The 23,593-nt window shown below is 37.2% G+C and overlaps 1 protein-coding gene across 1 annotated transcript in view; it reads right to left on the bottom strand.

The window, feature by feature from the left end:
• GABRA1 (gamma-aminobutyric acid type A receptor subunit alpha1) overlaps positions 1-23,593 on the bottom strand; it is a 51,940-nt gene that overhangs the window by 10,224 nt on the left and 18,123 nt on the right. Inside the window, exons 4-6 of the mRNA XM_046668035.1 lie at positions 17,544-17,764; positions 15,174-15,256; positions 8,590-8,733 (exon numbers count right to left, since the gene is read on the bottom strand). Of these exons, the coding sequence (XP_046523991.1) occupies positions 8,590-8,733; positions 15,174-15,256; positions 17,544-17,764 (448 nt within the window). The remainder of the gene's footprint in view (positions 1-8,589; positions 8,734-15,173; positions 15,257-17,543; positions 17,765-23,593) is intronic.

A 23,593-nucleotide genomic window follows, 5' to 3' on the forward strand; every position in this document is an offset into this window, starting at 1 on the left:
CTTAGAACAGACCAGATCTTGAGGGTTGTCCACTGCAGGAAAGATTCAGGCTGTCTGATGAAGGAGATTTGGCATCCAAATCAGGAGAGCCAAATTTTAGCTCCAGCACTTCCTTTCAATAGCTTTCTGACTTTGGGTAAGTCATTTAATTTAGTCTGATCTTCAGAATGAAGAAGAGAGTGGGATAGAATCCAGTGTTTCTCAAAATTTATTTTGAGGAACACTTTCCTCAGAAAGTGTTCTTTCAGGTGAGGCCAGGAAAATCTGCATTTATAACCAGCTTTTGAGCTTGTCCTGATTCCTGGCTTGGTCTGGGAAACAATGCAGGAGGTGTTTTTGTTTTGTTTTGTTTTTTAAATATTATATCTTTTCAATTACAAGTCTTAGAAGTTTTTAGCTTTATTCGCTCTGAATATATGCTGAGATATCTGTGGGTGGGTTGCTAAGAAAACATTACTCTCTTTTGCATTCATATTTCTCTATCTTTCTCCTTCCCTTCACCTCCAAACTTTTCCCTACTCAACCTGCAATTCATGCCTCAGCCACGGCCATCCAGCTTCAGCCTCTATAATGTGGCTAAAACTGCTCAAAACCTCAGTCCTAAAGATCTGCGTCTTCAAGCTGACTCTTCGCCTCCTCTGCAGCATTAGGAATTAAGCACTGCTGACTGCCCCATCATCTTGATAGCCCACTCTGGATTCATATTCTCCCTTTATCTCTCATTTTGCGTTTCTTCTGCTAACTTATTGATTATTTCAATCAGGGAGTATTTATTGAATTCTTTCTTTCTGTTAGGCACTAATCTTCATCTTTATGCAGAGTAAAGGTTCCTGGTGTAGCTCTGTCTTCAGCTTTCTGCCCCATTTTTTTCGCGACTCTAAGAGGGGATTTTCCTTCCCATCCCTGTGCTTCTAGTGTCATTTCTATACAGAGGGCTGCCAAATCTACATCTCTAAGTGACATTGCTCTCAAAATAGAAACCTGTATTTCCAAATACCTACTAGGTATCTTATAGATATATTGATTTTTCACTGACATCACAAACTAAATATTTTCAAAACTGACATTCATTAACCTTTCCCATAAGAAATAATGACCAGCATATAACAGTGCTGCTTTTCCACTTGGCATTCATCTCTAGATTAACAGCACTGTCGTTCGTCTATTCACTCAGGCTAAAAACCTGGAGTTAATCCCTGGATGTTAAGGAGGGCTTGTGAAAGAGAAAGGAATCCTTTGATCACCACAATTTTAATTTCACCTGTGCAGTATCTCTCGATCTATCTCTTATCTTGTGGCCACTGCTCTGATCTCCTTTGTAGATTCCTTACAATCATCTATTAGCTGTTGTGTTTGCCTCCAGTCAAGTCTTAACTCCAATTTTCCCTAAATTTTGATGTCTCGGTGATCTTTTTAAAGCATATGTAAACACCTTAAGATACCTTAATGGATTCCCATTATCTACATCAGGGTTTCTCAACCTCAGCATATTGACATTTTGGACCAGATAATGGTTGTGCGTGGCTGTCTTGTGCTTTATAGGATATTTAGACACATCCCTGGCCTCTACTCACTAGATGCCATTAGCAAACACTCTCCCCTCCCCCACCATGACAAGCAACGTCTCCAGTTTTACAAACTAAAAAGCAAAGTCTCTAACTTGGATTCAAGACTCGCCACATCCTAGCTCTAAGACGCATTTCAGTCTCACGTCTCATGTCACACAACGCATTTTCACATCTCAGAATCTTGACCTAGAAATATTCTCTGCTTGACATCTTCTGTTACTGAATGTTTTGGCTATCTATGAGTTAGGCTCAGCCCAAGTACCAAGCCCACAGTGGAAAAGGAAGAAATGTACTGTAGAAGAAATCATGTGCTTTGGAAGTAAATTAATTTGGGTTCAAAACTCAGATATGCTATTTTCTTGCTGTGTAGCCTTGGGCAACTCGCTTAAACTCTCTGATCCTGTTTCCTTATTTTTAAAATACTGAGAAGTATATTGTGGGGCAAATAAAGAATATGGACTCTAAGATTATGCTACATAAGAATTTTAAAATAAATTTCATGTTTTTTCTGCATGTTCTTCTCTCTTCTCCTCAATCAGAATTGGTAGAAGTATTGGTAGAAGAAATGCATTTACTCTCTATATTAAAAAATCATTTATGCATTCACATATGCTTTCATTACTAACGCTCATGAATGATAAAACCTGCCATTTACTGATGAATACTGAGTAACTTCAATTTTATTGATAGCTCCTGTTTATATTTATAATATCTCATACTTTTAATTTTAGATATTTATAAACTTATATCCTTCCGTCCAAACTGAAGGCTAATTGAGGAGCAAGATAGGTCTTTGGACATAGCATGGCCTTACATATTCTAAGTACTCAGTACCTGCCTATGGTGAAAGGCATGCACCGGGGCTTAAGGGCACTTGTTCAAATGAACATCCATGAGCATCTCTTTTGAAGGATACACAAAACGTTAACTAATCTTTTTTTCATTTTCTGTAGATACTTTTGGTGATATTTTCAAGGTCATCTGAAAACAGTGGTCCAAATCTGAGAAAAATGCATGATACCAATTTTCCCAGGACTCAGCTAAACTGTGACTTGTGTGGACACAGCTATGTTACATTTCACCCTCCCGGGAGGGTGCATTATGATTCCTAACGATTCATTCAGTTGTGGCCTGCAAAATGTCATCAGCTCAAAGGATAAAATTCCATCTTTCATATAATATCAGAAAAATGAACATCTACATATATTCCATTATCATCTTTTGTTGTTCGCAATGTGACATTTTGGGAAGATTCTGCAAAGAATATGATTTCGGAGATCTGAGGAGTTATTATTTGATATTACATTTGTTTTATAAACCACTTCCTCAGTAACAAATGAAAGAAAGAAGAGAAGAATTTCGAATCTTTTAAAATCATCTTCCTAAATGAAGTAAGAAAATCTAAGAAGTTCCGGTGCAAAACGTTTAAATAAGGAAAGGAAAAGGCAGCAAAATCAGAATCATGTTGTAATAGTCTAAAAATGAAAGAAAAACACAAAAGAAAATCAGTCGCCTAAATTGGATTGAAAGAGTATGTCTAGACATCAAGTGCTTATGCACGAAGCATGTTAAATTCTTTTCCTCCAATTCAACAGTCCAGAAGGATTTTAACTCATATACCCTTGAACATCATGTAACTCTGAGGGACGTTTGTAAATCAGATGTGACAATATTCCTGATACATTACAATAAAAATTAAGGGGAGTGGAAGAAACGAAGCAGGGACATAATTTTGTAAAGCAGCATCAAGGGCTTGTTTAGACCTGGCTCCCATTCTTTGCTTTCTTAAATGCTAGTTACTTAAAGGGTAAATACCTTGCTTAACTTTATTTGACTTCAGTTTGCTGATTTGTTCAATTAAAATGATAGTGTTTTACTTAACTGTTCCTGGGATGCTGTGAAGATACAATTAAATAATAGATGTGAAAGCACTTTTGGAAAATTCTGAGTCACACACAGATTTACAGTGTAAAGATAGAAAGATTAGAAATGTGTTCTCTCCAGCTCAAGAAATTAACCATTCACTTCTTCAACAAAATTGTGGTAAACATTGATTCCATGTAAAGCTGTCATTTTCCTTTCAAGTATTCTCAACTTAGTGTTTTCTACAGATGCTAACTTTTAAAGAAGAATGAGATATCAAAAATATCATTGAAGGTGGGGTTGGTATTTTAAAATCTGCTTCAGAGAGTACTGAAATAGAAATAAGGAAACAATGTTTAGAGTTTTAGGCCAGTTAGCCTCTCTGGACTGTCTTCTCATCTTACATACAAATAGATTGACCAGATGACTATAGACTCTTCCTCTGTCACCCCTGGTTTTCACATTTTATGGTTATAAATATTTCTCTGGAGATTATGTACTAGGCTGTAGGAATGCGAGCCCTGGGGCTTCTTTGTAGAATATTCATCACCATTGTTTCTCCCTGGTTGGGGAAGACAGTTGAGCTCATTCATTTTGACCCTGCAGGGTCATCCTTAAATCAACTCATGCGGAGAAGACTGTCTCTAGAAAAGAGCATCCCGCAATTTCTCGCGGTCATCTGTCCTAAGGATAAACAACAGCCATTCATAAGGAATAAACATTCTTATTCAGCAAAACCAACCTACATTTTCCTTGATCAGATTTGTCTTTTGACTTAGGTAAAGATGAGGACTTTCTAGTCATCACTGTATGTTTTTAAAAAAAGCATTACATACTATTACATTCTTATTGTTTTCTGGCCATGATATTCTTCTTATGCCGAATAACTAATTTAATTATTTTTACTTCTTGGTATAAATCATGTTTTCATGTTCTTTAATCACTATTATAATTTTTTCCCTGGGCTCTCTTTAAAGAATTACCAATCAAGCATAACGTGGTGTAGCAGAATGGGACAGGGGGCCATGCCTGGGGTCTAGTTTCAAACTGCCTTTCCTGATACTTCTAGCAGAAATGATCTCTTCTTCATGTCATCCTGTATCTCTCTTGTAATAACTCCATCATCATTATTAATAGTAATATTTAATGTTTATTACATAATTTTTTATGTCAGATACTCTGCTAAGCAGTTTATATGCATTTTTCTTATTTCAATCTCAGAGCAGCTCGTGAAGTAGATCCTCTTATAATCTCCAGATAGTACAAAAGGAGAGATGAACAGAGAAATGTTGTGCCAAAGGTCACACAGTTAATGAGTAGTAAAACCGGAGTTCAAACCCTTGCAGTATAACTCCGGAGTCCACACTCTTAAACTCTGTGCTGTGCCACACAACAAATGTTGCTGCATTTTCACATGTCTATCTTGCCAGTTACTAGTGTATCAGGTGGTTGAAAGCACAGACTCTACAGCTGGACTATCCAGGTTCAAATCCCAACTCTGCCACTGCCTAGCTGTGTGATCTTGGAAAAACTGTCAAACTTTTCTGGGCCGCAGTTATGTCCCACCTGGAAAATGGGGATAATAATAACGCCTACATCCTCAGATTGTTGTAGGCATTAGATGCGAGGATTAGAACTGTGGCAATACATGTTAGCTACTTATATCGCTCAACAATGAGCTTCCCAATAGTAGGAACTATGTATCTGCCATCTCTCTTCTCCAGGGCCAATCACAGTGTCAAACACAGCAAATGAGCAAATGATTGAAGGGATAAGTGAATAAATGAGTAACAGAGAATTGCATTGGATTTGAAAACTGACTGAACTCATCCTTCTGTGTGCCTGTAAAGGTATGCTCTGCCAGATGAATAAGTGCATTTCAAACTAAGTCTATAATTTTCTCCCGCCAAATCTGATGGCAGACTCCAAGGAAGGGATCGAACCTCTACTGTGTTTGCACTGAATTAAAAAATCCAGATGTTAGATTGAGACTCATATTTTTTCCTCCTGTGTCATTGAAGTGATCTAGAAGTATTTTGACCTGAAAGAGGTCACAGGTAGTAGATGTCCACATGTGTGTTGGTTGTAGGCAAGTGGGGCAACATCTTCTAATCTCCTAAGAGGTGATCTGAATTGATTCTCTCCCCACAGAGAATTTTAAGTTAGAAAAAGATGCTTTTTATCTAGTTATCCTCAATATGTGTGCTCTTTCCTGCCATCATTCTTAGTCTTTTGGCAGAAACAGGGAGGTAATAATACTCAATGTCATTTATCTTAATGTTTTCAGGGCTCCACGAGAAGATGTGAAATATGAGATTGAACACCTTACACAAGATCTTTGTTTCTTCCCATAGAAGTCTATCATGTTGCGTTTTTGATGAGCTAAAGTAGATCCAGAGGAAGTGTAGTTCACTATCTTACTGTGGAGTTGAAAATGTACATTAAATTGAGCTCCTACATTTGAAAATTTACTCATTATTCTCCTCACTGCATCTCCCCCATATCCATTATGAGAATGATAAGAAAAAGCTCTTATTTTGTGCAATTAATCTTGCTGCTCTAGCACAGAATGATGACTTTTAATGGACCAAACCTATAAGGTCCAGCCAGTTTGGTGGTGGTGGATTGGGCCACTGTCTCTCATCCCATTGCCCCTATTTGTCACTGTATCTTTTTAGAATAACTATAATGCAGGTAGGTTGAATCCCAAGGAAACCAGAGGTAAGAGAGTTCTCCAAGTGCATCAGACTAAGCTACTCATTTTGCACACATGGGAACTGAGACATAGAGAGAGATATGGTGATATGTCAAGGTCACTAGTGCTAGAACTAGAATGGAGCCCTTTCTCCTCTGAGAAACCTTTGTGGCTTGTATATACTTATGCTATTGCAGACACGCTCCAGCACTTGAATTACTGTTTCCCTGGCATCCTCCAACCTCCCTTCTAGTCATAATAGATGGGAAATCTCTTGAGGAAGAGTTCTATGTCTATTACTTTGAATGCCCTGGGCCTAGAACAGGGATTATTTGATTCCCAAGAAATACAGATTAACAAAATACAAGTCAACACCTGCAGCAACCCTTCCTTGATTATCCAAGGCTGGATTCATTTATTTTTTATTCATTAAGTCAAAATATTTATTTAGTGCCTCCTCTGTATTAGCTACTATAGTAAATAATAGGGATGCAGAAGATAGACATGGTCCCCGCCCTCACAAAAATGTTAATCACAGCACTTGCCACCCATTTTGATAATTACAGTTTATGTGTTTGTCTTCCTTTAGCCCTCAGATTCCTTGGGAGCAAGATCTCTATGTTGTCTATCATTGACCCCAGTGCTTGTCACAATATCCAACTTATAATAGCATTCAATTTTTAAAAAGTAAACACTGCTCATTTTAGTATCTTTTCCGACATAACTTGTGAGGAAGGAAAATTTTCAGTATTTTCCGTGTTCTGGGATATTTTCAAGACTACAGCAAAAACTACTACATACCATTTTGAGCATCTACTATATAACACTCTGCTTAGTGTTTTATATTACCTCAACCTTAAAGCAAAATTGTAGTCCACATTCTTCAAAGAGACCAGAGTTTCTAATTGGATAAATAACGACCTTTCCACTATGTGATGTACATTTCCAATGTGGACAAAGCTGGGAAACAATATTCTTTATTTTTCAAAGCAAGAGACACAAATATGTAAGCTTCTAGGGTAGCCATAGATGCTTTAAAACAAGCAAAAGACAGATCCTGCTAAGCAGGGACTACCCAATAATCATAGCAAGATATATTGACCTATTACTTGAATATGTTAACATGATCAGGGTCCCCATATAAAGTTTGAAATTTAAGAAAGAAATTTTTCTGAGAAAAATCTCACTCTTGTCCTTATTTATTACTACATTATCTTTCTTTAGAAATTACAAATCAGAGTGAGTGAACTAACTTAAAATTTTAAAGACAACCATAAAAGTAATTCTTGACCCTTGCTAAGCTTTCAATAATTGAACATAATTTAAAATTTGGGGATTGAGGGGGAGTAAGTTTTCCTAATTGTTAGAATCCAAATTTTACTTATGATTATATGGCCTTATGATCACATTCAGTTGGTTACAAAATGGATACTTGCATAACTAAACTCATCTTACTTCTTGCAATAACGTTAAAAATTTAAAATTTTGTATCCAGCTGTCTAGCCCTGTCTGATCTAGTTTTGAGTATTTCATTGGTAAAACAGTTACCATACTAAGAGGGATAGCATCTTACCTACTTCTGATTCCAAACTGGAGTGATGAGTAATGTGATTATGTTTCTGTAGGTTTTAGCTGTGGAAGATCCTTGGCTAGAAATACAGGGGGATTTGTAGAAGAAATTGGCTTTTTGGCATCCTGTATGTAATGATCACTGCTCCGAATTCACCAAGATTCATTGAATCATAGCACTAAATGGGGCCTGGATGATATTAATAGCTATTATTTATTAAGAGCTTTTTATTTGCTAGGAAGTGTGATAAGTACTCTTCATGGATTTAATTTATTCCTTCCAAAAGCCCTGTGAAGTAACCGTAATCAACTGGCAAGGTGGAGGAGTAAGAATTTAACCCAGCTGTTCTTCCCCAAGAGTTTTCATACTTAGGGACTGTGCTACACTGATCACACAGAAGCAGTGCTTTATTTTGCAAAGAAATGGGAGCCCGCTCTGTGGCCAAGTAGTTAAGTTCGAGTACTCCACTTGGGCAGCCCAGGGTTTCTCCAGTTCAGATCCTGGGTGCAGACATGGCACCTCTCATCAAGCCATGCTTGGGAGGTGTCCCACATGGCAGAGCCAGAAGGACCTACAACTAGAATATACAACTATATACTGGTGGGCTTTGAGGAGAAGAAGAGGAAGCAAAAAAAAAAAAAAGATTGATAACAGATGTTAGCTCAGGTGCCAATCTTAAAAACAAACAAGCAGACAAACAAAGGCTAAAGGACTTTAAATGACAAGTCCAAGGTCACAGGTCTATAGAATTTATGCTAGTTCTCAGCTCAACTCTTCCCCAGTTCAGTGCAATTTTTTTCCCTCTCTAGTTATGTTATTGAAGGACTCATTGAATTTTCATATTCTTACAAAAACTTTTTAGGCTCCGTTCTCCATATCTGGAATACACTTACCTGTACTGGACTGAACAATTCCTGAGTCTACTGTTTGTCCAAGAAGATCATACTGGTTTAGGCGCGATCCATCTTCTGCTACAACCACTGAGCGTGCTGGCTCTCTGGTCCACTCATAAACAACTTCTGCTCTCGTATAAGCATCTGAAAGGAAAGAATGAAAAATGTCCACATGTTTTGTCCCTTCGTTTCTCCTAATTAGTTGGTGTGTTCTATCAGCTTCATATTTTCTATTGCATGGTTCCAGAGGTCAGGCTTGGAAAGGAGAGCTCGTATCCCTTAATTTAGGAAAACTAAAACATATTTTCCCAATTCATTCAGTTATCTGTTCACTCTTATGACAAATCGTTGTTAAGCATCTGCAAAGGACAAAATACCTTGTGGAGGATACTGTAGTGAACATAACAAACAAGGTCTCCTGGTCTTGTGGAGCATGCACTGCAGTAATGAGGACAAAGATGGCTAAGCTAATGAATATATAATCTCTAGTAGTGTTAAATGCAATAAAGCCGTACACAACAGGTAAAGGGATAGAGAATGAAGAGGTAGGGACTCACAGAGGGTCACTAAGACAATGACATTTATACAAGTACATGACAGAAATAAGTCTTGGGGAAGAGTACTTTCTTTGAGCAAACTAACAAGTTTCTTCTTGAGGGCAGGTAAAATCCTGACATGTTTGAGGAAGAACAGGAAGACCAATGTGGCTAGAATGAAGTACATGAGAGATGAAATGAGGTTTGAGGCAGCAATCTGGGTCCGGATTATGTCAGGTCAGGAGAAGGTCATGATAAATGTGAAAAATAACACTGGAAATTTTACTGAGCATCTATTCTAAAAGAAGTCTAATTTTCTTTGTCTTTAAATAAATTTTTATAGGTATTTGTTATTATGAGGATGATGATAATGTGTTATACCATAAAGCTCTTTACCCCTTTCAAGCATTTTCATTTGCCATGTCACTTTTTCACCTAGCCATCCTCCTATAGGAGAAGTTAGGTCTTAATCCTGATCTTTAATTCAGGAAGGTTGGGGGAGGAGGTATACAGAGTGAGAGAGAAGGAAGAGGAATTCCATAGCTTTTCTGATGTCTAGTCACAGAACACCCGCTTCACATAGGTTGAAATAATGGTACATACTCTTCTCTGTTTAGATATAGATTGATATTAAGTACTTAAGGAATATCACAATAGCAAAACCAAACTGTTTCTGGATTTTGAGAGAAAGATATGATAGCAAAAGTTGGTCTTACTGTGAAAGCTTCACCCCTTGGCCAACTTCTCCATTAGGGACAGTAGGTACAGTGCCCAGGGCTCACAATGCTTTTAAGAGGCACAAAAATGTTCTAATTTCTTTCAAAATCAGAAGAAAAAATGAATATTCTCTACCTTGAATTACATTCACTTTTATATCAACAGTCATAAAATTAAAATAAGTTTTCAATATGTATTTTTGGAGGGATAGTCCACAAATGCAAAAGTGCTGAGGGCCCAGAAAAGTCATAACGTGTCCCTACTTGACCCAATCCCCTTCCCCAGGTAACAAGGCTTGGATGTTTTTCCAAATCTGTATTTATCCAAGCCGAAATATTACGAGATGTAAAACGATGTTTGTCTTTTTACCCAAGCATGGAGCTGCCTAAAGTGATGTGAGCCCGTGCCCCTCATTCTCTGAACAAAGCTTCTTAAAGTGACCACTTGTACCTTGGGTGAGTGACCCAGAAAAATGTAGTCAGTGTTCCCTAGATTTTACGTGGGTATTCTGTCTGCTCCAGCATCATTTATGGACCAACATACAACTTACAGATATCTTTTTAAACAAATTTTTCCAGAAGTTTGAGAGAATACACTAGGAATTAATTTAGTGGTATTGCTTCTTTTATGAAACATGTTAAGAGTGACAAATCGATAATTTTGAATTTGTCTTCATTATCTTATCTTTTTTAATTGTAGTTGTCCTCATTGACTGTTGTTTTCACTTCACTAGTCTTTTATTTGTTAATTTGTTACTTATTTATTTAATTTCAGCTTTATTGAGGTATAATTGACAAGGAAAATTGAAAGATATTTAAAGTACACGCTGTGAAGATTTGATATATGTATATATTGTGAAAGGATTCCTCCCATGGAGTTAACACATCTTACTGACTTTAAAAAAAAACCTGAAGGATTTCAGCATTGTTTATACTTGGAGGATCGCATTGTTAAGAGGGTCTAAAACTTCATTTATTTAAAAAAAAACCCCTTTGAAGAGAGCAGAGCACACTAGTTTGAGAAGAACCACATTGCTTACAATGTAGGTACCGATGTTCAGCAAAATGTTTTTCTGATCATGATAAATTCTTATTTTTTAAAAGGAAGGGTTATACCCAAGAAGACATATTGAGTTTATGGTAACATAGAATCATTGAATGCTAATGTGGAAGGACTCTAGAGGTCATACAGTTTATCTCATTTTACAGATGGCAAACTGAGGCACAGAAACACTCAACGATTTATTTACAGGTGCATAGCTGCTTAGTGGGAAAACTGAGATGAGAACATAGAATGCCATTCATTCGACTCCACTGCTGTTAGTAAGGATTTTCTAGGCAAAAACTGTATATTATATGCTCAAAAGCCACGCAACGATACTTGGTGGTCACATGATTATTGATGAAGTCTAGGCCTGTGTCATTTTATAATAAATTAAAGCTCTCGCTACGGTATCGCACTGTCATTCGCAACAGTGCCTGGCATCTATCTTTTTATACCTTGTCAGGTGTCACCAATGTGCTGCTAATAGAGTCGAAGAGAGAAAAAAATGTGTCACCATTTACTTCTCCATGTAATTCAGTGTTTCATTTCTTAATTTCTTGGAAACTCTATTGTGTATGAAATCTATCATAAACATGACATTGTTGTGAAAATGAGATGACTCATTGTTCATGTCTCTCAATGGAAATCTCCCAAAATGTACAGTTAATTCACATGATGAAAATTGGTGTTTTCAGATGTAGAAAACGGATATGCCCATGGCCTCACAATAGGTGGTATCAGTATACCTTGTTTCTTCACTTCAGTATCTGGAAAGCAGATCCTATGAAAACTTTCTTGATTTAAGACTATTCAGTATAAATAAAAGAAGGTTAAAAAAGAGTCTCCAATTATTTAGTCAAAAATATTAAGTTCAGATCTCAAGTAAATCAGCAGATTACCTAAAGAAATATTTTTAAAAAGACGAAAAGGTTTGGGTCGGGGTTATGAAAGAACTTTGCGGTGATGCAGCACTGGGAGCATGGACTTAGAAGAGCGTCTGCTCGTTGGCACTGTCACTTCACATCTATGCGACTTTGTTTCTCCACTTGTATGAAGCAGGCACAGTGAGTAATGTCTAAAGTTATTCATTGTTCAGAATTTATTGAAATTTCTCTGTGACTCGCTTACAGTCAGGAGACGATCATTTACTAAGTCCACACTAGATGTAGCACTTGCCCAGATCTTATTGTAAAAATATAATCGGAATCTCTTCTTTTAGAATCAGAGCCTTATTTCGTATTTTCCTCAAAAAGCAGCTGAAGGATGTCCGCTACATGATGCACATTGTTTTCAGGATATCCGGCCTTATGAAGAGGGCTTTATCACCAACAAGCAGAAAGTGTAATTTACTTCTGACAGTCGGAATCCAATGGAGAGTGGTAAGGAAACATCTGCCTTTCCAAGTTTGGTTCTTATCAACACATGGATGAAGTTACTTCAGATGCTTCATAAACATTTATTACATGGTGTTCTACTAAATTATTGCAAAATCCTCTTCTTTTTCTCTTGCTGATTCTCTTCTCCGATGTTTGGCAAGATGTTTGCTTCAAAAATTGGGTCAAAACATTTTTAGCTCACTTTTGCCTCAGTTTCTTCATCTCTGAAATGTGCTAGTTAGTCCAGGTCAGAGAAATGGCTACACAATAAATGGACCACCACTGTTCCTGTCATGCCAATGGCAGGCAGTGGTTCCGTCATGGCGTGCTCCCCCACCAAGCATGTGCCCTCTGAGCCTACTTTTCAATGTCAAGTCTACTCTGATTAAGTTTAATTCCCCATAGGTCTTAAACCCTCTTTTCTGAGACTTAAATACTGAAGGGGCATTTAAAACCTGATTATTGTAATGTTTATTCATTCAATAAATAATTTATTGAGTGCCTACACTGTATTACGCTCTATGCTAGGAAATACTGAACAAAACAGATATTGCTCTCATAGAGTTTACAGTCTCCAGACAGTAAAAATGTTAACAAATCAATAAAATGAATAATTACTTCTGTGACAAACAGTATAAAATAAACTTGTCTTGTGATCAAGAAGGCTGATGAGCTTGTATGCAAATTTTGATGAGGTCGTCAGGGAAGGCCCTAGGAGATGAATATTTATGCTGAGATGTAGAGAGAAAAAAAAATCCCAGCCACACTAAGAACCAGAGGAAGAGTAACCCAGGCAAAGAAAAGAGCATGTGCAAAGGCTCTGAGGTGGAAAATAGCTTGCTTACTTTTCTTTAACTTCGGTTTTCTTATAAGAGATACTATTCGTTTTCTACTCACTATCCGTTTCCTCCTTCCTAAAATACCTCCAATTTTCTTCAGGAGGGCAATGTATATATTTTAAAATACCTCTTCCCACCCTCCTTTGCAGGTAGTTAGCATTGGCAAGGTGACACAGCTTTGATTAACGAAGTGTGGGAAGACATCTGTTAGGATTTTAGGGAAAGTTTTTTTCTTTTTCATGCAGGCACTATTCCTTTCCTCTTTGCCCATTCATCCTCTTTATCTTGAAAGCAGATGCAATGACTGGAGTTGCAGCAGCCATTTTGTGGTCAAGAAAAACATCTAAGGACATCTTAAGATATTATCCTTGTTAAGATGCTGAACTAACCAGCAATCAATCAGCAGTCACTTTCCTTTGCATAACTTATATGAAAACATAAACCCCTCTTTTTTTTCCAGCTATACTCATTGCTTGAAAGCATTCTTGACTAATATACTAAACATATAATTCATTGTCCAAAATGACATAATTTTGAAGGCAAAAGGGGGTACTATTAGTAGTTATACCAGGGTATTAGGAATAAATCAGTACTGTTCCAGGCAAACTACGATGCATGATCTCCCTAACCAGAGAGTTCCTTTGAGGATTAGATGAGCCGATGCATATACAAATGTTTAATATACTGCCTGGCATACTACTAACATGTGATACTTAATATTATTATTAAAAATGGAACTGGTAATCAGGAGAAAACATAATAGTCCCTGGCATAGAATATACATTAAATTAAATTGGGAAAAGAATGGAGAGAAAGGAGTTAGCACCAAAGGCCTATTTAGCTGACAGTTGTTGAAGTAGTTTATCCTTGGGTTTCAAGATAGAATGAGATTTATAAATAGAGGAAGTTGTCTCTCCATGACTAGTGCTGCTAGGAGCCTGAAGGCCCTTTGCTATTTTCTTTACTTGCTGTCTTCCTACACTACCACTATTTTTCTTCTATGAATCATATCTTCACCAAAATAGTTGCTCAGACTGCCTGTCTAGTGAGAACAGAAAGCTGGTTATGTAGTCCGGGAGTTGACTCAGTCCTTGTATGTAACTCCCCTGCAGGAAACCAGGACTACATATTCCCACTCACTTTATGTATGCGTACTAGTCAGAGCAGAAGGGGAGAGGAAGACCAGAGGACCTGACTCTGCTGCCCACTGTTCTCTTGCCTCCTCTGACACGTGCCTGCGTATTTTCAAGTAGCAGAAACCCAGAAAGTTATTACAAAGGGGATTTATCTAAGATATTTTCCAGAGCGTTAATATATACATAAATTTTATGGGATAGACAAACAAATCTAGAACTTTTTTGTGTGCATGTGTGAGGAAGATTGGCCCTGAGCTAACATCTGTGCCAATCTTCCTCTTTTATGTGGGATGCCGCCACAGTGTGGCTTGACAAATGGTGCTAGGTCCATACCTGGGATCCAAACCCACAAACCCCAGGCCACCAAAGCAGAGCACATGAACTGAACCACTACACCACCAAACTGGCCTCTAGAGCTTTTTCAACACGACGATCAGAGTAAATTCTTTTCTGGCTACACCTTTTAACTGTAGGCTTCATTATTAAGAAGCACCTAATTATTGCCCTTTGCCACCTACCAATATTTCCATCTGATAAACAAGTTGAATCATTCTTAAGGTCAAACAAGTGTCAGTAATGATATAAAATAAACACAATGATCTCCATTTATTGGAAAGAAAATGCTATCTTTGATGTATAAGCATCCATTCTCCACTTGATTTTTATGAATACAACTTCAACAAACAGAATTTTTCCACAAAATAGTTAAACTCATTCTTTCTAGTCCAGGAGTTGGGAATATCCCCTTCCTAAAATAATATTAAAAAGTGAAGTCAAATATTATTACTTATAGAAAGTACTTGCAGCAAATCACTATTTAAACTTTCTTGATGCTCTTTATTTGTCTCTCTAGCAGACATAACGAATTGGAGGTCTCTTGCTTAAAGACTTAGACTTCTCATAAGAATAAAAAACAATTAAAATAAATTTACTCACAGCTTCCAAACTTTAGTGGGCAGGCATGGGCATCCATAGGGAAGTCCTCCAAATGCATTGGACATTCAGCTCTCACCGTCAGCCTTATCGATTAAGGGAAATATAGGATATAAACAAGAGCCCTATAGATTAGATACTTCCTGATAAATTTGATTGAGATCTCACTAACTATAGCAAATATATTAACAAAGCAGGAGAGACAGGCACAAACTGCAGTGCTATTCTGAGCTGTCAATCATCAAATGATCTAAAAAGAATTATTTAGAACAATGACTGGACTCTACCCATATTTTTGCTTGTTTTGAGAAAATAGGTGACACTTGATTTTGCATCATGGGCAAGCATTGCTAACGTTTTCCAAAACAACCCACCTCGTTACAGGAAATCTTTTGAGAATAAAACTGGGTGTAAGCAAATAAATACTTGCCAAAATACTAATTCATCCTTTGTTGAGAAGATGGATAGCAAGGAAGAGAAGAGAATTTCTCCCTTCCTAACTGGAGCTCTTCCTACCTCCTTCTCTAAAGTAGTACCAAATGCGTAACACAACAAAGGAACAGGTGAAGGAGGAACTGTCCCTCAGCTTTGCGAAATTGAGATTGATGCAAAGTCTACTTGAGACTTTATCTGTGATCTAACCACTTTCCAACCATTTAGTTTTATTTACAAATCCACCGCCTAATTGAAGCCAGCACTTTGTTTTGCTTCTCTTTGGTCCCTGTGTTCTGGGAATGTTGATTCTATTTACATTTGAGAAAGGGTAGTTAAGAAAGGAATTCACTGAAATAGATTGGATCTCATGTGGTGGAATTCTGAGAGAATTTATATCCAAATTCCTCACATGATTTTTAGAAAATATATTTATCTATTAAGTAGCTCAAGAAATGTGATAGGATGTCTTTATAGCCAGTAAAAGCCCTAAATGATTATAATATTGAGTAAGCCGAATAGGAAATGAGTAAATTAATGATTAAATTTGCATTCTTAAGTCAAACCATTAAGGCAAGTAATAACACATTAGCAAAGGTACTGAGAAACTTACTAAATAGAACATATAAGCTAGTTATTGATGAAGAACACTGCATATATCAGAAACCATTGATTGGTAAACTATGCAGCATATGCAAATCGCTCCCCAGAAAATTGCCAGCTGGGTGGAATGAATATTGGATTTAGGCTAGAAAACATGTGAAGCGTATTTTGCAGGGGGAGACTATTTCAAATTTTAAATTTCAAATATAAATAGGTCCTGCTCAGATGATCTGGAGAAGTCTCAACACATCTGTCTGCTGATCTTCTATTTTCTTTGTCTCTTTTGGGAATTTTCATTCTTTAAATCCTATTACACTTTTACTTGTTGAGTCCAACATCTAACATGGCTCTTGAAGCATTTTTTCTTTCTTCCTCATTTGCATATTTGTGTATAAAAAGCTAGGAGTTCTGGCAGCTTTCTCCAAAAGCAAAATATCCTTCTATTCCCATGCTAAACAGAATCCACTAAGTCTAGGATTTTGCTTCCATTACCTTTTCATACCAAAGCAATAATTGAACAACCTGAATTGCCAAGTGCTGTCCAGATCGACAAAACAACATTCTAACAAGTCATCTGTGTATAAAATAACCTCTTCCCTTAAGAATGAGTCCCGGACAATTCTTATTTCTCATAAATTAGGAATATTTCTAAGCATTGCTTTTTTTCTTTAAAAATATTCAAAACCTTATTTGATCCATGTTTCCTTCATTCAATCATAAATGAATGACTAGTATCTAGGTGTTGGGCTTCCTAGTAATCTCAAAATGGAGGAAACGTTGATAAAGCAGAAATATATATGCAGTTTTCAATTTAAGCAAAATTAAGAATATCTACAGTATCAATCTAGCAATATCATTGTGGATTCATATATTTCTTCAAATTTATACTCCCATATGAATCTATGTTTTTTAAGACTGGAGATTTCCCTAGTTTCATTCTTTTTCCCTTCTTATTAAGTAGAAACATTCTCAGATATATGCTTTGAGACAGCTTCTAGAAAGTTAATCTAGATCTTACTGGAATGCAGGAATATATAAGGTTAATAGTAGGGAGAGGAAGTTTCTCATATTGAATTAGAGTATGTTGGAGAGATACATTGCATTACTTAATATACATCTTAAACATGCTTTCCCATTTTATCTAATCATTTTACTTAACACTTGAATAATATTTTAACCAGTTTATTTTTCATAGGAAGGTAATTATTAAAGTTGAAAAAACAGGGAAAACGGGAAACCAGATGCTCTATCCTGGCCCATCAGCTTGATGCTCACCTACACTTGGGAGAGAAAGAAAAGCACAGACAGATTCACAAACGGAAAGGCAGTCGTCCTCACCTCATGGTGTACAACAAGGTGCCATCCTCCGTGATCCTCAGGAGTTTGTTGGGCATGGTCATATTGTGTGCCACTGACTTCTTCCCATTGTGAAAAAACGTATCCGGAGTCCAAATCTTACTTGCCATTAGGTTATTTAACCGAAGAACTGTCATGGGTCCTTTAAATTTTAACCTTTCATCCTTCCAGCTTTGACGGAAAAATACGTCTATTGTATATTCCTAGGTAATTTTGGAAAATGGCAAAGAATTCACTGTGCTGTATTATGCAATGCAAATAGCTTACACAGACAATGCACCATTTTTGCAACTGTAAAAGCAAAATATGAGCTAGGTGATGTTTCTAGAAGTAAACTTGTGGTGGCCTGTACATATTGGTGTCAAGTGAATCATTGATTGGTATAACCATTTTTGAAAATATCATAAATGCCTGAAATATTCCTTGGTCCAAAAAATTCTGCTGATTATCTCCTTAGATACGTGAAAGGAAAATAACACCCTCCACTACACCAGCGCTGGAAGAGACAGAACTTATTGCATACAAAAACAAAACTCATGTTGGAGGTTATTACATATAGGAAAATGTTTAAATTAGACAATTCCAGTTATAAAGATAAAGCACAGTGTTTTTGGGGAGGCCCTCCTGTGGTCTCAGAAAACCTCACACCCAATGTGAAATTCTTTGTGGTTCTAATGTGGGTGTGACAATCCCATCTTCTTTTTGGCTAAGTAAACATTTTTTTTTCACAGACATTGTATACAGCTTTCCAATTCTCCCACACAATGAAAATAAGAAATTTGTTTAACTGGTAATTTGGATTTTTTCCAAGGAAAAAAAAAGAATGCCGAATACGCTAGTGTGCATCAGTGTGTGTTTGTGAGTGCATGTGTGTATGAGACGCATAAGAAATGTGTGAAGCTCATCATCATTCACAGCCAGGGAATCTATTTATTTGAATAAACACAGCATTCCTTATGGCAATACCCAGAGACAAACATCTGCTAATCTGAAAGCAAGCAATATGACTTCCCAGCTCCTAAAATTGAAAAGGGTAATATCCATCTTTCTTGCAGTACTTGTTACTCTGACACTAAATTTGGAACTCAATGGTTTGAAATAAAGATGGCCACATTCTCCATTATTCTTAGCATGCTCCCAACAGGAAGAAAGACTAACGCGAAAACGTCATGCTACATTTACTTAATCCTGTAAACCTTGATGCGTCAGAAAGCTGTTCTTTTTTTAATCTTGTACATATCGTCTTTAGGACAGACATAATTAATGTCTGTGTGTAGGTGTTTTGTGCAGGAATTTAACTACCCCTCTCTTTCTCCAGGTTTAAGCAAGATTGGGTAAAGACTGAATAAAGGTTTATCCCTCTGGCACGTGTTTGGTATGGCTGAGCTCTCACAGATCAAGTAACTAACAAGTATTTTTGGATAGTTTATAATGCCCCAGGTATAGTGCTAAATGCCGACTGAGATAGAAACAAGGAAGTGTAACACGCTGCCAGTCTCTCTTTGTAGGCAAGAGAAGTTACTTTGTTTGTTGGTTAGGTTTTTTTGTGTCTGGAAGCGTCAGCTGAAAGGCAGCAGGACACAGGAATTCACTCACCAAGAAACATTTCCTAAGCATCTGTTAAATTCAGCGGAGGGAGAAACTATTTAGACTTGGATGCTGTAAGAAAAACTCGTGGAGGAGTAGCATGGGCATAGAATGGTATTTTCCATGAGGAGAGAAATGGGGAGGGAGCCTGTGGATTACGTCAGGAGATTCTATGGAGCAGCAGCGCTTGCCAGGGAAGTAGAGTGGATGGATTTACTTTGGGTTGTGCACGTTCTCTTCTCTGGACAACAGACAGGTAAGCTTATGAGATAGGGGTATGATAATGATAAGATTCCTATTACTTGGGAATCAGACACATAAGCTCTGTTCTCTGTCCAACTGAACTACCTTCGCTGGGTCAACAGCAGAGGGAGTGGCCACTTGTAGACCAAAGTTCCAAAGATGTCTAAACTGACCATGTTCCCGTGGAGCTAAAAATTTTGTACATTTGTTTGCTTGGTCTAAGGAGATTTTTGAAAATAAAATGTTAACTATAAAATAAACTTAAAATATATTTATTATCAAACTTCCATAAGATATATCCCAAAGGCAATGATTTCAAAAAATTACATCAAAATTTACCAAGACCTGATGTTTACATATTTAGCATGTTACAGCCAGCTTTACTTACCGGTGCTAATGGCAGACAATGAAATCCCCAAATTCATTTAATATAGTCTCCCTTCAAATATTGTACTGGTCACACAAGCATGCAAGCATACACAAGCACACATACATGGAACAAAATTAACTAGATAAGCTTTTATTTCCATGTTCCACTCTGTGAGAACTAGAAATGAAGACTGAAATAAAAGGAGTTGATAGTGATCAGATCTTGCCTAATCAAGAGTGTAAATATTTGCTCTCTCATTTCCTAAAAATCGCCCTTGCAAGATTGCCATGAGAGCAGCTGGCAGCTCTCAGGTGACCTTGCCCTCATGGTCACAGTTCATTTAGACCACGATGGGCCAGATGCCCTTCTTCAGGAAGTTGGAACAAGAAGGAGGAGAGGGCAGAGCCGTAGCACAATGGTTACAAATGTAAGTTTTAAACCTCCTAACTAACTAGAACTGAATTGTTCGTCTGCCAGATGAATGGCTTTAGGTCATTTTCTTACCTTCTTCAAGCCCCAGTTTCCTATCAATAAAGTGGGGATCAGGGCAGTACTTATTACACTTACCTATTGTAAGAACTGAGTTAATACAAAGGAACAGCTTGCAAGAATGTCTGTAACATAGGAAGTTCTCAGTAAATGCTAGGAGTTATTATTTGTCTCTTTTTTTTATCAACACAAATTTATATTAGATTTCTATGTTGCTGGGAACGAAAAAGTGCTATTTCTTAGGAAGGGTGGTAGGACATGAAACCTGAGGAAAGTGAGAGGGTGGTCGTCACCAAGCAAAGCAAAAACAGAAGGCGAAAGAGAAGACTCCACAGAACAGTGTCTGCACAGCTAGAAAGCTCTAGTGATGAATCTGTTTAAGATTCCATGTTCCAGCTCCCACCACTCAAGTGAAAATCTCTCCAAGTTACCCGGTTCAACCGAGCAGGTCCCTGGAGACTGTGAGCTTTATTCTGAAGACTGGGACAAAACATCCATTATGCTCCTAAATAAATATTGTATTGAGGTGTCCCCGTTTGCACCATTTGTTAGCTTCTGTGTGTGCTTTGATTTAACACATTTTAAGCAGTATGGAAAACAGGGCTCTGTGACTGCACTGCCTGGATATTTCTGTCAGAACCTGGTGCTCTGGGAATGTGCTGTTTGATTGCCAATTAATGGTTTTTAAGATAAAGTTAAGGAGCTGTCCTAATTTTGTTTTCTATTCCAGATGAAGTCAGATGCCTTGGGAGCTGTGGAGTCTCTGGAGACAGACAGCCTGAGTTCAAGTTGCTACCTAGCTGGGTCACTTTCCTCCTCGGGAAAAAAGTGGATAATAATAATACTTAGCTAAAATGTTTGGCATGAGGGTTAGATGAAATATGATCTGTAAAACTCTTAGCATGTGCCTAACATATTGCAAGCATTCAATAATGTTGACTGTTGTTATGGTTAATATTATTAATTAGGTATTCTATTAGTTCACACTTTAAAAACGACAAAGCTTTTCCAGTCTTGAAAAATAGCTTTGTCATTCTGCCTTCTAATTTTGATAGCCTCTAAATCATACTGCTCTTTCTTATGCATAATTCTCCCATTATGTGGCTTAAATGATTAATCTTCTCAAACAAAGTGGTCAGGTACAATTTCCACTAACCACTTAGCAAATCAGTTGCAGACCTATGGATAATTTGATCCTTTGAGAGAACAATTCAAACATTGTCTGATGCATGAGTTTTAGACAATAGGGAGTATCACTGGGTTAGACACTGTTCCATCTTCCTATCCGATATTTGACCAAAGGCCAAGTGTGAAAAGTAATTCATGATAATCACAGGGTTAATGGGTATCAAAATCCTATTGTTCACCTTTAATCTGAAAAAAAAGATATCATTGATTCCTTAAATCACAGTTAATCTGAACCAATAACTCAGAGGCATGCTAAATATTTTTCAAGAGAAAAGTTTTTGATGGCATTTGGCTTTATCTGGGCACTCTCTCTTAGTAACTCTTAGGGAGCATGTACTCTGTGAGGCATCATGCTAGGTTCTCAGAGATAGAGAAGAAGAGACAGGGATAAAGAAGAGATAGAGAAAGAAGATCCATTTTTAATTATTATTATTATTATTATTAGGAGAAATAATATCATTATTGTGTGTGATGTTTGCAATGCTTCATCACCTCTCCTAATGTTTCGGTCAATGAGAAGAGAGTTTTACCAGGGTAAGGCTTCTGAATGCTCTCCATTCCCTCACACTCTACTATTTGGGGCGGGGAGGAGGGAGGAATAATTTAATCTGATGGGTGAATGTGTAAGGAGAAATCAATCTTGCCTATCTCAGCCTCTTTATCTTGTCTTTTCCATTTTGGAAGCTGACTGTCCATCATACTCACAAATTCTGCTGCGTTCCATCATGCTACAACTTTTGCATGGACAGGCTACACCCTGGCAGAGGTAGGCCAACATGCCAATTGACTAGGTTGGTTAATCTGGCTAATCCCAATGTTTACTCCCTGGAAATCCACTTGTCTGCCGACATAAACCACCTTCTGCAATATCATCATTACTAATAAAGATGATATTCTCATTTTCCATAGCCCTTACTCTATTGTCTTATTTCTCAAAAGGTTCAGAACTCAGGTAGGGAAGAAGGTGTTATTTACTGAGTCCTGTTAAGACCTTAAGTTTTTAAAGATAATACAGACTCCGAAACCTATCATCAAATAAGTAGTAATTCAACACTTATGGTAAATCAGCAATGCTCTGATACTGTAAGGAATGTGAAACAAGTGTGTCTTTACATTTTTTGGCATCACTTTAGGAAAATAAGACATTTATATAAGAGAAAAAACTTTGCAAAGCAGTACTGTATATGAGACCTAAAGCTAAATTGTATTTTACAGCCAATAAATGTGATTAGAATGCAGAAAGAGAAAGCAAATTTGTTATTGGGTTAATAAAAAAATGTTTTCATCAAGCATTGGGTCTTGGTTTGGGCCTTTGTGGAAATATAGGATTCAGATGAGTGAAGAATACAGGAAATTTCCATGGAGAGTACATGGCATGAAAAAGAATTCAGGGATAAAAATAATAATAAGTTTATTGAGCACTATCAATAGACACTTTAGTTACATATCTCATTTAAAATTTCTGACAATCTTACAAGGATAGGCAATTTTAATAATACACCCACTTCAGAGACTTTGAGCTTTGTAAGCTTAAGTGATTCACGCAAGGTCATGCTGCTGCGGGTGGCAGGGTTGGAATTCCACCAGCCTGAATCCTAGAGCCAGTCCTCCTGGCCCACGAGTGGTATTGCCTCACAGAAAGTAGCACTTATGCAAATGACTAAAGTCAATAGTCAATACTGGGAAGGAGTGAGGACAAGTGGTAAAAGTATTTGTGGGTTGTATGGAATACAGGCAGGGGACTTTAAATTTGACCTTAAACCTGACTGGGATGTATCAAATGTTCCTACTTAGAAGAGTAGCTTGGGAGACTAGTGCTGTGGGAAGAATGAGTTCCAACATGGGAGCAACATAATAGGTCCTCAGAGAGCAGTCAATTTAGCAAAACATATTGTATCACAAAGTATTTCAATAAAGAGGTCTACAGACTGACCACAGTGACGAAATGAGTTGCCAGAGGGGTAAACCCATAATTATGGTAACTTTCATATCTCTATTTCTTACATACTAAAAATGGCTGACATTTTTGAGTACTTATTATATGCCAAGAATTTTTTAAGTGCTTTTCATGCATTAACTCATTTAAGACTTGTGGTAACCCCATGAGGTGTTATTATTCCTCCCATCTTACACATGAAGAAACTGAGGCAGAGAG

Source organism: Equus quagga, chromosome 7 (genome assembly GCF_021613505.1).
Source record: "Equus quagga isolate Etosha38 chromosome 7, UCLA_HA_Equagga_1.0, whole genome shotgun sequence".
NCBI lineage: Eukaryota > Metazoa > Chordata > Mammalia > Perissodactyla > Equidae > Equus > Equus quagga.